Raw genomic sequence first — 14,407 nt, forward strand, 5'->3', positions numbered from 1 at the left:
GGTGCCCAGGACACAGCAGGGCCAGTGTTAACACTGGGGGACTTGCTGAGATCTGGCAGGATGCAGGCAGATGCATCTTGGTATCCCTATGGATTATTCCTTCTGTCTTTGGGAGAACTTCGTGGCTTTGACTCTTGCAAGTGAAGCCTGAGTGTGAGCGTGTGTGAAGCTACTGTCTGTGATAGGAGAGGAGAGAGAGGGCTGGCTCCAGTGGGCAGGGGAAGACACAGGTCCTTAATGCAGTTTTATTTAAGAAGTCAGAACACCCCCCATCCATCCATTTCCTGCCGTTAGCCCTCCAGATTGGCAGCTTTCCCCTCATCCCTGTAGGCTGCTTTCCTGTGTCCTGGGACCAAGAATCTGCCAAGGGCTCACTACTCTTGAAAGTGAATGAAGAACGTCCGGATCTCCTTCGGGTAGATGGTGACCTCAGGGCCTCCTGGCGGTGGCGAGGGCCGACTGGAGTTGCCTGGGAGCAGAGAGGGTCAGTCCAGCATGGCCTCTGGACCACCTGCTTCCCCAGGTCCCCTCCTCCCAGCATCCCCCTGGCAACACGGCTCCTGTTGCGTCTGTGGCTCCCACTGTGGATGCAGCCCTCAGCTGACCCCTCTTGACAGGACTGCACTGCCAGAGGGCCTCTCATTTCTGGCCTCCCCTGAGGACACAGCACATTCAAGGCATGTACTGGGGGCTCTGGGCCTGCTTGGTCTTGTTTCTCCATGGGTTGTGGCCCTGTATGTGTGCATAAGAGCCTTCTCACTGAGGCCATGAGGGGGCCCTGCCCTTGATCTCAATAGGCTGTCCTTAGACACACCCTGGGGTTTAGGCTTCCTCCTTGGGATGAAACTTGCTCCTGCATCCATCCCTCTATCCATCCATCCATCCACCATCCACCACACACTCTTCCATCCTTTCATACGGCCCTCCATCCTGCATCCTCCTATCCATCTGTTCAACCTCCATCTACACAACAGTCCATGTTCCATCCATTTTCCCTCCTTTCATTCATCCTTCACGCATTCTCTCTCCTTCCTTCCTTCCTCTTTCCATCCATCCATCACTCAACCATTGACCTGTCCATCATCCATCTACTTTTTTTCCTTCCTTCCATCTTTTTTTCTATCAAACCAGCCCTTTATCCATCTGTCTATCATACATTGACTAAGTGCCTACCTACACAGCCAGACTATGCTGTGTACAGTAGACAAAAAAAAGGAGATAAATGGGACAGAGCAAAGTGAGGGAGAGGGGAGAGCAAGGGAGGCTCCTGACTCAGCCCTGGACCTGGGGCACGAGGCAGGGGAGGCCCAGATAAAGGGGCAATGGCTTTCCAGGCAGAAGGAACAGCAGAGGCAAACATTCCCAGGCAAGAAGCAGTCTGTGTGTGTGCACATAATGCACAGCAGGGCAACCGTCAGAACACCTGGGGGTGCACCTAAAGTTTGGGGCTCACTCAAGGCCCTAGAGGGTTGTGGTCTTGAACACACAAGTGCATGCACACACACACACACAACCTGTCTGGAGCTCTGGCACGTGGAGACTGACCTGAAGCCTAGAGTATAACCTTCTGTGGCTGATTCAGGAAGACTGAGACCCAGAGAAGGACGGCCAGCTCCAGGTCACACAGGCCTTAGGGGAAGAGCTGGAGTCTGTCTGGGGGTCAGGCTGGCTACCCGGGACGGGGTCAGGACCAGGGTGCCCGAACCTCTGTGGCCGTGAGGGTCCTGCGAGCTCCAGGTCCAGCGGCGCATCTCGCTCACGTCCCAGGTCCCTGTGAGTGAGCGCTCCTCCACGGACACCACGGAGCCCAGTCCCCGCAGCACAGACTGCAGGACAGAGCACAGGGAGGGGTGAGCACTTGGACCGCAGATCTGAGCAGAGAACCCGACGAAGAAGGCCGGCCACACCAGGGCCCAGGGACAGGATCCCCCACATTCATTGTAGTGCAAGTCCCCATGGGAGGAGGGGCAGTCCCATTTTACAGATGAGGAACTGAGGCTGGGAGGAGCTGACCCCCCAGGGCTGGCTGGATCAGCACTCCCAGCAGGTGGCAGGCAGGTGGGGCCGCCCCAGCAAACACCCAGGCACCAGGGTTTGTCTCCCAAGGGTGCCTCCTCCTGGGAGCCTGACTCAGTGATGTCGGAGCGGGACACGGGAGGGGCAGGTGACCTGCAGGTTCACCGTCACAGGCCGAGACAGCACGGGGTCCTGGTCCACCTCATACAGGTGCTGGAGCCGCAGCAGGACACGGCGAAGGTCTGCCTTGGCCTCGTGCTCTCGGTCTAGGGACAGAAGGAAGGTGGAATGAGGACACAGTCTTGGCCTGGCTCTTCACACTCTCATCTCCATTTCACATCTTCACCCTCCCTCAGAGGCAGCTAACACAGCCCCACTTCGCAGATGAGCCAAACAAGGCTCAGAGAGGGGCAGGCACTTGCCCAGACACACAGCTGGTGTGCATAAAGAAGGAGGGGGAGGATCCACCCCAGGCACAGCCAAAGCTACTGCCCCCCACCGCCCACACTGGGGCCGTTGCTGAAGTCTGCAAGACTTTGTTCTTATTCACTAGTGAGGTCCTCATTGGGCCTGTCCCTCCAGCCTCCTGTTCTCTGGAAGATTCTCCCTGCCCTTCCCCTGTGAAGGGGAGTGTGGCCTTGTAACCCTGAAGATGAGTCACCATTGCAAAGGTAATGTGTCAGGTCATGCCACCAGGACCTAGGAAACGTGTCGTAATAGAGCCTCCATCTCTGGACGTTGGAGAACGAATGAGAAGGGCCACCCTGCTGATCCCACAGAGCAAGGGGTCGAAATGAACCGTGCTGTGTGAGGACAGAGAGCGTGTGGGCTCCTTGTTACTGCAGCATAAGAGGTCTTGCAAAGTCTCTTGTCTCCATTCAGGTGATGGGTTTAGGGACTGGAGCTCGAGAATCAGGGAAGGATTTCTGCCACTGGAAAATGATGCTGGAGATGATGGCAATGGTGATGCAGGTGATGATGATACGGGGGTTGTTTGTTCCTGGGGAGGCAGGCGGCCCTCCTGCCATCCCCAGTGCTCCCCTCGCTCAGCTTCTTACTCACTCCCTGGGAAGAGGGTCTTGCTTGGCCCAGCCCATGTCTCCCTTACTTCAGTACAAGCAGCCTCCAGGAAGTGCTTTCTCAGTGGCTTGGCCATACACACACACACACACACACACACACACACACACACACACACACGTTGGAGCCAAATGACTCTACTGCTGCTGGGAACCCCGTCCACCCCATCAGATGTGTCAGGTGGGCAGTGGTGCAGGGATGCTGGAGGTCAGGGTCAGGAAGCCACGTGGCTGCAGGCGTGAGCCATTCTTTCAAAGATCCAGTTTATCAGGCATAAAGATAACATCTGACCTTGACTTCTTTCTGTTCTGGGCTGTCGGGCTGTCTGTCTGGGCTGACACTTATATGAGAACATCCTAAGCCCTGAGTGCGGCTTTGGGGACACAGCAGTAGCTGGGGCACGGGAACTGCTCAGAGCCTAAAGGGGCAGGTAAGGGGTACAGCACCTATTCGTTTCTGGAAGGTGTTGCCTCCACCAGGAAGCCCTCAGTGATGCCCAGCTGGGACCTTCCTCACATCACTGTCATTGCTCTCCGATGAACTGCCTGCTTCCCTCTGTAGACAGAGGCCCCCCAAGCCCAGGGATGTTTCCTGTGTCATCCATGGCTCTATCCACAGTGCCTGACATTAGAGTCATTTTCAAGGTATGAACAGAACCTCATCAAAGTCATGCCTGAGCCCAAAATACAGGCAGGACAACGGTGTCTGAGGCTCCAGGAGAAGACCTTGGAAAAAGCAGGACCTCACAGAGCCTGGACGACTCTGAGGAGAGCCCCTCTGTTCAGTGATGGGATGGAGGACCGGGCTGACATGTGGAGGCAGGAGTGAGTCTGGACACCTGAACACCTGCCACACCTTTCTGGAGAGTCTGCAGGTGCTCTGTGTGGTTTGAGCTGTACTTCCAGCCGGGGATGCTGAGGATCTGCAGGTGGACACTTGGGGGCAACGTCACAGCCTCTTGCTGCCTGGAGCCTGAGCCAGGCGGGGCAATCTCTGAAAGGCAGATGGACAACAAGGAGAGGCTTTGGGCCCAACTCTCCTCCTGACACTCACAGCTTGCCACACTAAGTCCCCCACTTCATCTGATCTCACTCCCTCCCACCTGTGGCCCACATGGCAGGCAGCCTGAAGGACTTGCTGGTGCAAAAGCCCCAGCCTGCCTTGAATCTCTGGTCCAATCAGTTCAAACTGCAGACTGGGAGATGGGCCAAGAGAGAAGACGCCATTTCTTCCAGAACTTGCAGGGAGTTCACACAGAGACCTGCTCTGTGAACAAGGTCTCAGACGCCAGCTCCCGTACTGTCATCTGTCGCTGCCTCTGCCCAGAGGGACTCAGCCCTTCTCTCCCAGGAGATGCTTTGTTCAACTCTGGACTCCAGCTGGAGCCGCCATCTCTTTACAGTTCCCAGGCCTCAGTGATTGGTCAGGCTTGGGTCACGTGATTCGATCAGGGCCAATCAGAGCCTTTCCTGGGATTTCGGCCCTTGACACAGGCGTCTCAGTTCCTTTGGTCCCAGAGCTGTTCACAGTCACCTCCCAGACAAGAGGACAAACAAGGTCTGCAGACAGTGAAGCTCAGGTGACGGAAAGAGAGGGTGGACAGTGCATGAAGGGCCCAGCACCCGAGGAAGCAATACACGCTACCCTTCCCTCAGGTGCGTCTGCCCCAGAATAAAGGCTCCTCTGGCTCCGTCTCACACCTTTGGTTTCTGTCTGTGCAGGTGGAACAGCCCAGGGATGAACCTGGGATGGAGCTGACCACAGCCATGGATGGGACCGTGAATGGAGCTGGCGACAGCCATGGACGGGACCGTGGATGGAGCTGGCCACAGCCATGGACGGGACCGTGGATGGAGCTGGCCACAGCCATGGACGGGACCATGGATGGAGCTGACCACAGCCATGGACGGGACTGTGGATGGAGCTGACCACAGCCATGGAGCTTTCTCACCACGGCAACATCCTCTTTGCTACCAGGAAGGAACCACTGACTGCCACAGGAGCAGTCCCAGCCCAGCTGGCCAAACCCGTCCCTCTCCTCGGAATCTGCCCCTGGACATAGGCATGGCTGGGCAGGCAGCTCCTGACAGTCCCAAAAGAGATGGACATGACCACCTGCTCCCAAGAGGCCCAGAGCTACCCTGTCTCCCTCCTGCCCCAGCCTCTTGTCCAGCTCATCCTTCCATTCCACTTGCTTCCCCACGTCCGGCTCAAGTACCTGCCGCTTCAGTCTCTTTACTTCCAAACAAGAGAACATCAACTGTTATCTCTTAAAGTTGATCACTGTACACCACCTGGTCTGGGGTTGCAAACTCCACCAAACATACAGACATCAGGTCTCTCGTGGCCTCTAATTCCCCGTCACCCTGAAGTTGGATCCCGTGACTCGTTCCGCAGCAGAGCCCCTGAGAAGTCCTTCAGGACGAGAGCTGGGTCAAGCGCAGGAGCAGTCTGCAGCGTGTCAGGCACTCAGCAAATGCTCAGTGAGCGCGTCAGCTACCACCTGCCTTCTTCTAATGCCTTGTGGAAGTCTAGCCTAAATCTCAAACAGGGAAAACCTAAAATCACGCCCTCATCAGAACTTCTGCAAGTGATGAGAAATAGGAAGCAGGTTAAGGATTACAGGCAACATTTGGAATTAATGTGGGTTTGATTCCATCCACTGAAATAAGTCAAATATTGTAATAAAGCCAGACAGGAGTATCTTGGTTTCATAGTGCATATAAAATTTATGTTTACACTTTACTATAATCTATTGTGTGCAGTAGCATTATGTCTAAGAGAAACAGTTTATATATACATTAGATTTTAAAAGCTTTCTTGTTAAAAAAAAAGTTACCTCAGGTGAGACTTCAGTGATTAGCAATCTTTCTGCAAGAACAATGACAAAGATCACTAATCCTATGGCAATTATAGTAATAATGAAAAATATTTGAATACTGTGGGAAATAGCAAAATGTGATACATTGTTGTGAACTGAGCAAATGCTGTTGAATGAGCAGTGCAGATGAACGTGCTGCATGCAAGATGCAGCAAACCTTCAATTTGTAGACAATGCAGTATCTTCAGTGCTCAAAAAAAAAAAAAAAAAGAAATGCATATATGTTGAGGTATGCCTGTAGAGAGAATGACAAATACACACTTTGTGTTTATGTCTCTAAAATTTGAAAGATTCTCTAACTGTAGCATCTTCAAATACTTTCAAATGCACTCATTGTTTAAACTATTTCATGTTCAACTATTTAGCTATGCTACCCAACTGTAGTGAAGGAAATTTATAGAAGCCTCAGGAGAGGCAACTCATAAAACTTGCAGATCAGGACATAGAATAGAATCACCCTCACCTGGTGACAATGCACTTAATTCAGATAAAGCTGGTCTCTTAAATGCTGAGCAACCAGACCTGAATGGTGATATATATCAAAGGAAGAAGTAGAAAGTGTCCTCAGAGAAGGAAATAGAGGAGATTGAGGGAACAGAGGTAAGGAGGGCATTGCAGTAAGTCCCAGCTGTGAACCTACTAGCTGTATGACCTTGAACGAGTCACTGAACCTCTGTGCACCTCAGGTTGCCCACATTTAAAGTGAGGGGCCTGGATGTGAGGACTCTGGTCCCTTCCTACCCCGAAGTAGCCCAGATCCTAGCAGGTACTGAGAGATAAGCGGTCCAGGGTCCTGGAGGAGAAGAATGGACAAACTTTTGTTTTTTCTACATTTCTTTGTCTTAGACCCAAAAGATGTTTTTACTTAAACTGTGAGGTGTTATGACAGCAATCTTTAAGACTAACTTTCTTTAAGCCCAGAGCTAATGATTACACAACAAAACAACTCATCTTGCTCAAGAGTATGTTTTTCCTTAAACTCTATACTCATGATTATATAATAAAAAAGTATCGTGCTCCAGGACATGTTTCTCCTTCTTAAGAAGTACCTTCTGACTAATCTTATCTTAAGACTTACTTGTGGCAGTCAGTCTGGTAAGACCTCTCTCTTGTTGGTTCTATTTAAGATGTCACTTGTGGGAGTGGGTCTGGTAAAAATGTATAAAGGCTTGATATGACTACCAGGTGGGGTTCTCCCCCTCCGCCTTCTGACGTCTACGTCAGAGGCTTTCTCTGTCATTTTTCAGTGTGATGAAGCTTCAGCTACACAAAAGGTCTGAGTGATCAAGCCTGGGCCCTGATCCCAAAGCTAAATCTTCTTCTTCAGAGATCACAAATCAACATCATTCACCCTGAGCTATCAATATGAGCTCAGCCCCATCCCTGGGAAGGTGGGCTCCCCTGGGGGCAGTGATGGCGGGTGAAGTGAAAGGACCCCCACCTCACCGTTCATCTTTCTGAGCATCACGACGGGCCGGTGCTGCAGCGCCAGCCCGCTCCTCTGGCGCAGGCCACTGATGAGGGCCCTGGAGCCCAGCAGGAGCCAGAACACTGGGTGGACGACTGAGGTGTCATTCAGTGTGAGGTCAACAGCGATGTTTCCCGGATTGTTGTTCATCAGCCGGCGGTGGAGCATGACCTGCAGGGGACAACTGTCTGACTGGCCTGCCTGGGCCCTGGGGTCCCCAAGAGTGACCAGCGGGGCCTCCTCCTACCTCCACCTGCCCGTTCCTTTGGCTGGAGACACCGTGCGCCTGATCGGACAGCAGCACCAGCCTGCTTCGTCTGTCCTGGATGAAGGCTGATTGCACCATGGGGTAGTAATTCTGTGGACAGAAACATTGGCAGGCTGGTGGTGGGGGCAGTGGGCCAGGTCAGCCAGCAGGTCTGGGGTCTCCCTCTGGCCCCAGGCGGCCTCCTGCATGGGCACAGCAGCAGCCCAGGGTGGCACAGTACTGATGGGAGGGGCTCTGACTTGTGAGATGAACACACTGGGATTCAATCCAGCTCCACTGCTTCCTGACCTTTGCCCTGGGGGACCAGCCTGCCCAAGCCTCAGTTTCCCCATATGTGAAATGTGCCCAAAAGGTCCCCCTGGTGCAGGGAGACAATGAGGCATTTGTGCCAGTCCAGCCTGAGATGGCCCCCAGCCAGGGGTTCCCAAATAGAGAGAGGTTGGTGTCTGGGTTGGAAAACACTCGCACAGCCCTGCCCTTTCCTGTTTTGGAGGAAGATGTCCGGGGCTGGTAGCCCTGGACCCTCTGGAGCCCAGGGCACAGTGTGTGAAGACCAGCTGTAGAGATGAACTGACAGAAGCTCAAGGAAGACAGAGCAGGGAGGAGCCACACCCCCTTCTCCGGGTCCCTCTGGAAGAAGAGACAACTGACTAGAGGAAGGCTCAGGAGGCACCCAGCGCTGTGCTGCCCCTGATCATCCCAGGCCTCAGCACAGCTCAGGGGGAGGTCGCTCTCTTCCCAGGAGAGCACCGAGGCCCAGGGACACCCAGGGACTCGCCCAAGGTCATGCCTCCGGAGGGTGAGACCCTGGGAGCTGATTGATTTTGGAGTTCAGCCCCTAATCCGCTCTCCCTGGAAGACAGGCGGAGGCACTGCTCTGAGCAGCCAAGGAGGGTCACACCCCGTTCAGGCCTAGACAGGCACCACGTGCTTAATCCTCAAGCAACCTCCAGTCGGTCATCCATCTGACCGAGCAGGACCTGTGGTGCACATAAGGGACCTCAGGGACACAGCTCATCCACGGTGGCCCCAGAGCTCTGACACCTGGTTTGAACAAGCCTGGCCACAGGCCCTAGGGGCAGACTCAGGGCAGCAGGGCTCTGGAGACGCTCTGGACCTAAGGGAACTCTCCTGCTTTCTGGAAAATGGCCATCAAGATTGGGTCTACAGCAGCCACACTCCAGGACAGCTCAGGGCATACCCGAGCGATGGTGTTGTTCTTGTAGTTCCTGTACGGCCTGCGCTGCATCTGGTAGCCGTTGTTGTCCGAGTAGAGGACCCGCCCTGTGTTCAGCTTGGTGCTTGTCCTCAGGATGGCCTCGCGGTTCAGCTCCAAGGGGCCCACCCGGTACTCCTGCTCTATGTGATGGCAGAGCAGCACCCCGTCAGAGCCCTGGGATCCACGGGCCAGCCGGGAGTAGATGGTGAACGTGGGCTCACTGTCGTTCACCTCCCTGGAGGAGAAGCAGGAGAGGTAGGTCAAGCCTGGGGAGCCTTCTGGATGCCCCGCCCTTCTCGTTTCTTCCTTCCTCTCCTTCTGTTTCCCTCCCTCCATCCTTCCTGCAGCCAGCGGGGTGGGGAGACTGCTTGGGCAATAGAACAGGAGGGACCCGGTTCCCTGAAGGTTCTGGGCACCCAGCGATGCCTGGGGGCTCTGTCTGTCCTGCTAATGAAAACACAAGAACTGCTCTCCTGCGTTTTCACTGTCACCATGGGCTCCTGTCCCGCCTCTAGACTTAGGTACCACCAAGGTGACAGCGCAGGCAAGCAGAGCAGGACTGCAGAGACTGGACTGCAGAGTGGACCAGCTCATGACTTCATCGAACTTCCGTGGAGGAAGGACTGTGTGCCAAGCCCAGGTCCAGGAGCTGGGTGTCTGAAGCATGATGGGCCCTCATTTCCCCATTCATCTGCCTGTGAGCACCTCCATGTGCTGAGCACAACCAGGGGGCCGCCCTCACCTGTAGAAGTACTGCCGGATCTCAGTCACCAGCAGCCCCTCCACGATCTCCATCCTCACAGCCTCCCACGCTGGCTCTGCTGTACCACTGGGTGTAAACACATAATTGTCTGAAACGGGGCCTTGCCAGACATCACTATTTGCGTGATACTCCATGAACTGCTGGGTCACATATACCTTTCGGTTACTCTGCCTGCAAACAGAGGAAAGAGAAAGCCATGTCATCATGACAGAAAACATGTCATCCTCATGCTGGAACCAGGCTCACAGAGGCTCCATGGAGATGCCAGCCAGGACCCAGGGATGAACAGAGACCCTTCAACAGGACGAAAGTGGTCTATCTGTACAACAGAATGTTATTGTGTCTGCAAGAAGAATGAGGGGTCTCATTGACCCTTCAACATGCCTGAAAGTTGGAAACATGACAAGAATTGAAAGAAGGGAGCCTGCCAAGGACCCCATATGGTATAATCTCATTGCATGATACGTCAGGGTAGGCCAGTCCCAAGAGACAGAAAGGAGGTTCGAGTCACCAGGGCTTGATCAAGGTGAAAGATGCGTGGGGCCTGAGCCATGATGGAGCCTAAGTCCACAGTGCTGACTGCACCTTTCCCAGCCTGACCAGGGAGACTCAGAACGTTCTAGGGCTGCACCCCATTTCTGCTGCTCCCCACACTCTCCCCCTGACCACCTCTGCTGGATCCTGTAGGTCCTGGCTGCTTCTGTGTCCTGGCCTAGACTCACACACTTAGGAATAGAGCTCGATGCACTACAGGGAGCTTCACCATCACACCGTCGGCCTTGGCGGAGGAAATGGAGATCCAAGTAGGGCATTACATGCCCAGGTCCCAGGGTCCTCCTGGCCTCAGAGGCAGCAATGACTGCACCTCACCTCTCCCAGACGCTGTGCATTAGGTTGGTGTCCAGGTCCAGGAAGACGATGTAGCAGTCATTTTTCACAGGCACCAGGCTCCCGCCCACCTGCCCACCGTATCTCCTGAGTCGGCCTCCAAACTGCGTGGTTATGGCCACAAAGGGCTCAGGCTCCCCCGTTTCCTCCTGGGAACTCCTGCTGGGCCGGATGCTGTAGTGCCGGTAACTGAGTCCCGGGATCGTGGTCAGCACGTGCAGGTCATAGGCAGAGGGCATCTCCTTCGAGCGCTGGACCTGCAAGACCCGAAAGATGGGATGAATGATGGATGTCAGGGATGGAAGGTGCCTCAGTCTCCTCGGAAATCCTGGGCTTACACACCTGGTGGATGGAGTGCTTGCTTGACACAGAGACAGCTGGTCATCCAACACTGGGCTGAGCTGGGCTCCCCTCCTGCACCCTCCCTGCTCAACTGGGTCCAATCTCCTCTCCCTTCTTCCTCCTTCTCTACTGGGGCTGCAAACCACCTGCCCTCCTCCCACACTCCCTCCTGTTCCTGCCTCTGAGACTGCTCACAGTGTTCCACCTCTTTAGAGGGGGCTCCCTTGTCTCTCAATCCTCTGATTTTTCCAAGGAGGGAGGTTTCCAGGTCACCCTGCAAGCCTTTCTCTAGCTCCATGTCATCTGATTCAGGGAAGGGAATTGGATGAGGACACTGGGTCCATGCAGGAGGTTCTTCAGTCTCTAGGGAGCAAGTATCATTTCTGGGTCTTGTGGGAGGGTTTGGGGGGCTATGAGCAAGCCCATGTGGCTCCTTGCAGGCTCCAGCCTGGCCTTTCTCTGAACTAAAAGAGATACCCATCCGCACCCCACACCCCTAACCTGTCCTGATCTTTTCCTCCAGCACAATTGTCATCTGTCACTCCTATACTTTCTGATTTTCTTCTTGCCTGGATCCCCCACTGGAATAGGAGCCCCCCGAGTGCAGGAACTTTTGTCTACTTGGTTATTAAAGTTCCTCCAGTGCCTAGAGTAACGCCTGACACATACTAGGTGTTCAGTAGTATTTAAGAAAGAGCATTTTGGCTTGGTGGGTGATGCCTTTGGGTGGGGAAGGGAGATGTTCCATGTTGGGTCTACTCCACCCAACACCCTTCCCTCCCCTGACCCTGATATAGAGGAATTGTCCCCCTCTCTCTCAGCTAAGGATCACTGCCCTGGCTGCCTAGTCATTACCCCAGGCCTTAACTGTCCATTTCTGTGTCTGCTCCTTGAATCCCAGGATGGCTCCCGAGTCCAGGGATGAGCACTCATCTGGGACCAAGCCCAGCACAGGCTTTCAGGAGTGTTTGCTGAGTGGCTGACTAATGGCATTACTCGATCCATCTCCCCAAGGAAGGGCTGGCTTGGTAACAGGAGGGTCACCTCTATAATCAAGTCTAGCTCCAGGTCTGGAAAGGAGATGAGCAGGGACCACACAGGATGTGGGTGTCATAGCTGGGGCCTGTGCCTACGACAGCACCTCCATAAAGATGAACAGTGAAGACTATTGCTGGCTTCCCCATGGGAAGTAGAAATTTATACAGGGTCATATATACTTATACACCAAGTCACCTCAGTGTTGTCTGACTCTTGGTGACCCCATGGACTGTAGCCCACCAGGCTTTCTGCCCATGGGATTCTCCAGTCAAGAGTACTGGAGTGGGTTACCATGCGCTCATGCAGTGGATATTCCCGACCAGGTATCGAACCCGTGTTTCTTGTGGCTCTGCATTACAGGCGGATTCTGGTCAACTCAGATACGCAAAGGGAAGGGTCAGTCCACTGGGTGGATCCACTGACCCTTATGGTGACTCACCCTTAGGACACTCCTCACAGTCAGGGCAGCGTGTCACATCTTCCCCTTAGATGCCCACTTCTGGGGGCCCGTGCAGAGCAAGGGCAGCAACAGGGCATGCACCACAGATGGGATGTGCCCCTTACCTGTGCAGGCACAGGGAGGCCTGACTCGTCTGTGATGCTGACTTTGGGGAAGTCCACAGTCAGGGTGATGATGGTGGTGACCGTCCAGGCCAGCGGGTTGTAGACCACTGCAAAGTGTCCCCCAGGCTCCGGGCCTGCATACAGAGAACAGGATCTACTGCTGTACCTGACCCAACCTTCACCCCTGGTGCCCCTCGGAACAAGAGAATCTGAGGCAGGTGAGACGAGCTCTGCAGAGGCCCAGGGGAAGGACAGACAGACACATGGGCTCTGATGTCCAACCCCCTCCTCATCTGTTCAAGCTGGGTCCTGATTCCCAGGTGGGATGGGGGAGCATGCCCTAGAGATGAGGGTCCTTGAGCTCCTCACTCATCTCTACTGTTCAGCAGCGTTACTGGTGAGAAGACTGAGGCCTAGAGCCAAGGCTTAGGTGTCCAAGGTGACCCACGCCCTACGGCCTGGCGCCAAAGCTGGAGAGCTGGCAATGTACAGACAATTCTCTGGAGCTTGGAGAGTCAAGGTCAGTCACCAAGGTCAGCAGTGGAGCCCTCTTTGGTATGAACCTGGACTCTCTTTCTGCTCTACCCCCAACCCCAGGTGACCATCTATGACCACGTCCAATGACTCCCAGATCCGTGAACACTGCACACACTGTCCAGTCCCCGGCCTCTGCCCATGCAGCTCCCATGGCTGGACGTCTTTCTGGGGTCTCCACCTGCCCCTTCCTTGGGGAGCTGCCCCCGTGAGCTCATGGGAATGGCTGGACTCACCAGACACTGGAAGGACCCCGTTCTACCTCCCTTTCTATGTCCGTCATCCCCTCCCGACCCCATTCCCTGTGGACAGGATTCCAGTCTGCTGCACTCCTGACCCCGGCCCCTTCCAGTGTCTGAAGGTAAGATGGGACTGTACACAGAGAAGAGGGCAGAGCTGGGCAGGTGAGGGGTGAGGCAGAGTGGGGAGAGCACAGTGAGAGAGCAGGGTGAGTGCGGATCCTGGGAGGGTGGGCGGGCCACATGCTCCTGCAGGGAAGACACCTATCTCTGATTGCCCAGGATTTGCAGGGGTGAATCCCCTCAGCTCCAGGAAAATGAGGTGACCACTCATCCTCTACCTGTGAAGCCCACAATGTCAAAAGAACGCATACATCCTGTCTGCGGAGGTGGGCAGCACAGGGGTTATGGGGACCGTCCTCCCTGTGTGACCCTGGGCAGCTCAGGGGTATGGGGACCGTCCTCCCTGTGTGACCCTGGGCAGCTAAGGGGTATGGGGACCATCCTCTCTGTGTGACCCTGGGCAGCTCAGGGATATGGGGACCATTACAACCTGTGTGACCCTGGGCAGCTCAGGGGTATGGGGACCATTCCTCCCTGTGTGACCCTGGGCAGCTCAGGGGTATGGGGACCGTCCTCCCTGTGTGACCCTGGGCAGCTCAGGGGTATGGGGACCATTCCTACCTGTGTGATCCTGGGCGGCTCAGGGGTATGGGGACCATCCTCCTGTGTGACCCTGGGCAGCTCAGGGGTATGGGGACCATTCCTCCCTGTGTGACCCTGGGCAGCTCAGGGGTATGGGGACCATTACAACCTGTGTGACCCTGGGTAGCACAGGGGTATGGGGACCATCCTCCTGTGTGACCCTGGGCAGCACAGGGGTATGGGGACCGTCCTCCCTGTGTGACCCTGGGCAGCTCAGGGATGTGGGGACCGTCCTCCCTGTGTGACCCTGGGCTGCTCAGGGGTGTGGGGACCGTCCTCCCTGTGTGACCCTGGGCAGCTCCACGATCTCTGTTCCATGTGTGCCCTCAGCTACGAATGGAGGACAGTAACACTCCAGCTTTCAGGATGTGTGAGGTTTTACACTGAATTGTGCAAGCAGTG

At 55.0% G+C, this 14,407-nt stretch overlaps 1 protein-coding gene across 1 annotated transcript in view; it reads right to left on the bottom strand.

Moving 5' to 3' along the window:
* Positions 1-231: 231 nt before the first annotated feature.
* The window catches only part of LOC107132586 (epididymis-specific alpha-mannosidase-like), a 37,725-nt gene continuing 23,549 nt past the window's right edge, over positions 232-14,407 (bottom strand). The window contains exons 10-19 of the mRNA XM_059887826.1: positions 12,528-12,661; positions 10,566-10,840; positions 9,675-9,866; positions 8,915-9,167; positions 7,693-7,803; positions 7,424-7,616; positions 3,952-4,089; positions 2,170-2,282; positions 1,706-1,826; positions 232-469 (exon numbers count right to left, since the gene is read on the bottom strand). Coding sequence (XP_059743809.1) covers positions 375-469; positions 1,706-1,826; positions 2,170-2,282; positions 3,952-4,089; positions 7,424-7,616; positions 7,693-7,803; positions 8,915-9,167; positions 9,675-9,866; positions 10,566-10,840; positions 12,528-12,661 — 1,625 coding nt within the window. The 3' untranslated portion in view covers positions 232-374. The remainder of the gene's footprint in view (positions 470-1,705; positions 1,827-2,169; positions 2,283-3,951; positions 4,090-7,423; positions 7,617-7,692; positions 7,804-8,914; positions 9,168-9,674; positions 9,867-10,565; positions 10,841-12,527; positions 12,662-14,407) is intronic.

This window comes from Bos taurus, chromosome 6, assembly GCF_002263795.3.
Source record: "Bos taurus isolate L1 Dominette 01449 registration number 42190680 breed Hereford chromosome 6, ARS-UCD2.0, whole genome shotgun sequence".
NCBI lineage: Eukaryota > Metazoa > Chordata > Mammalia > Artiodactyla > Bovidae > Bos > Bos taurus.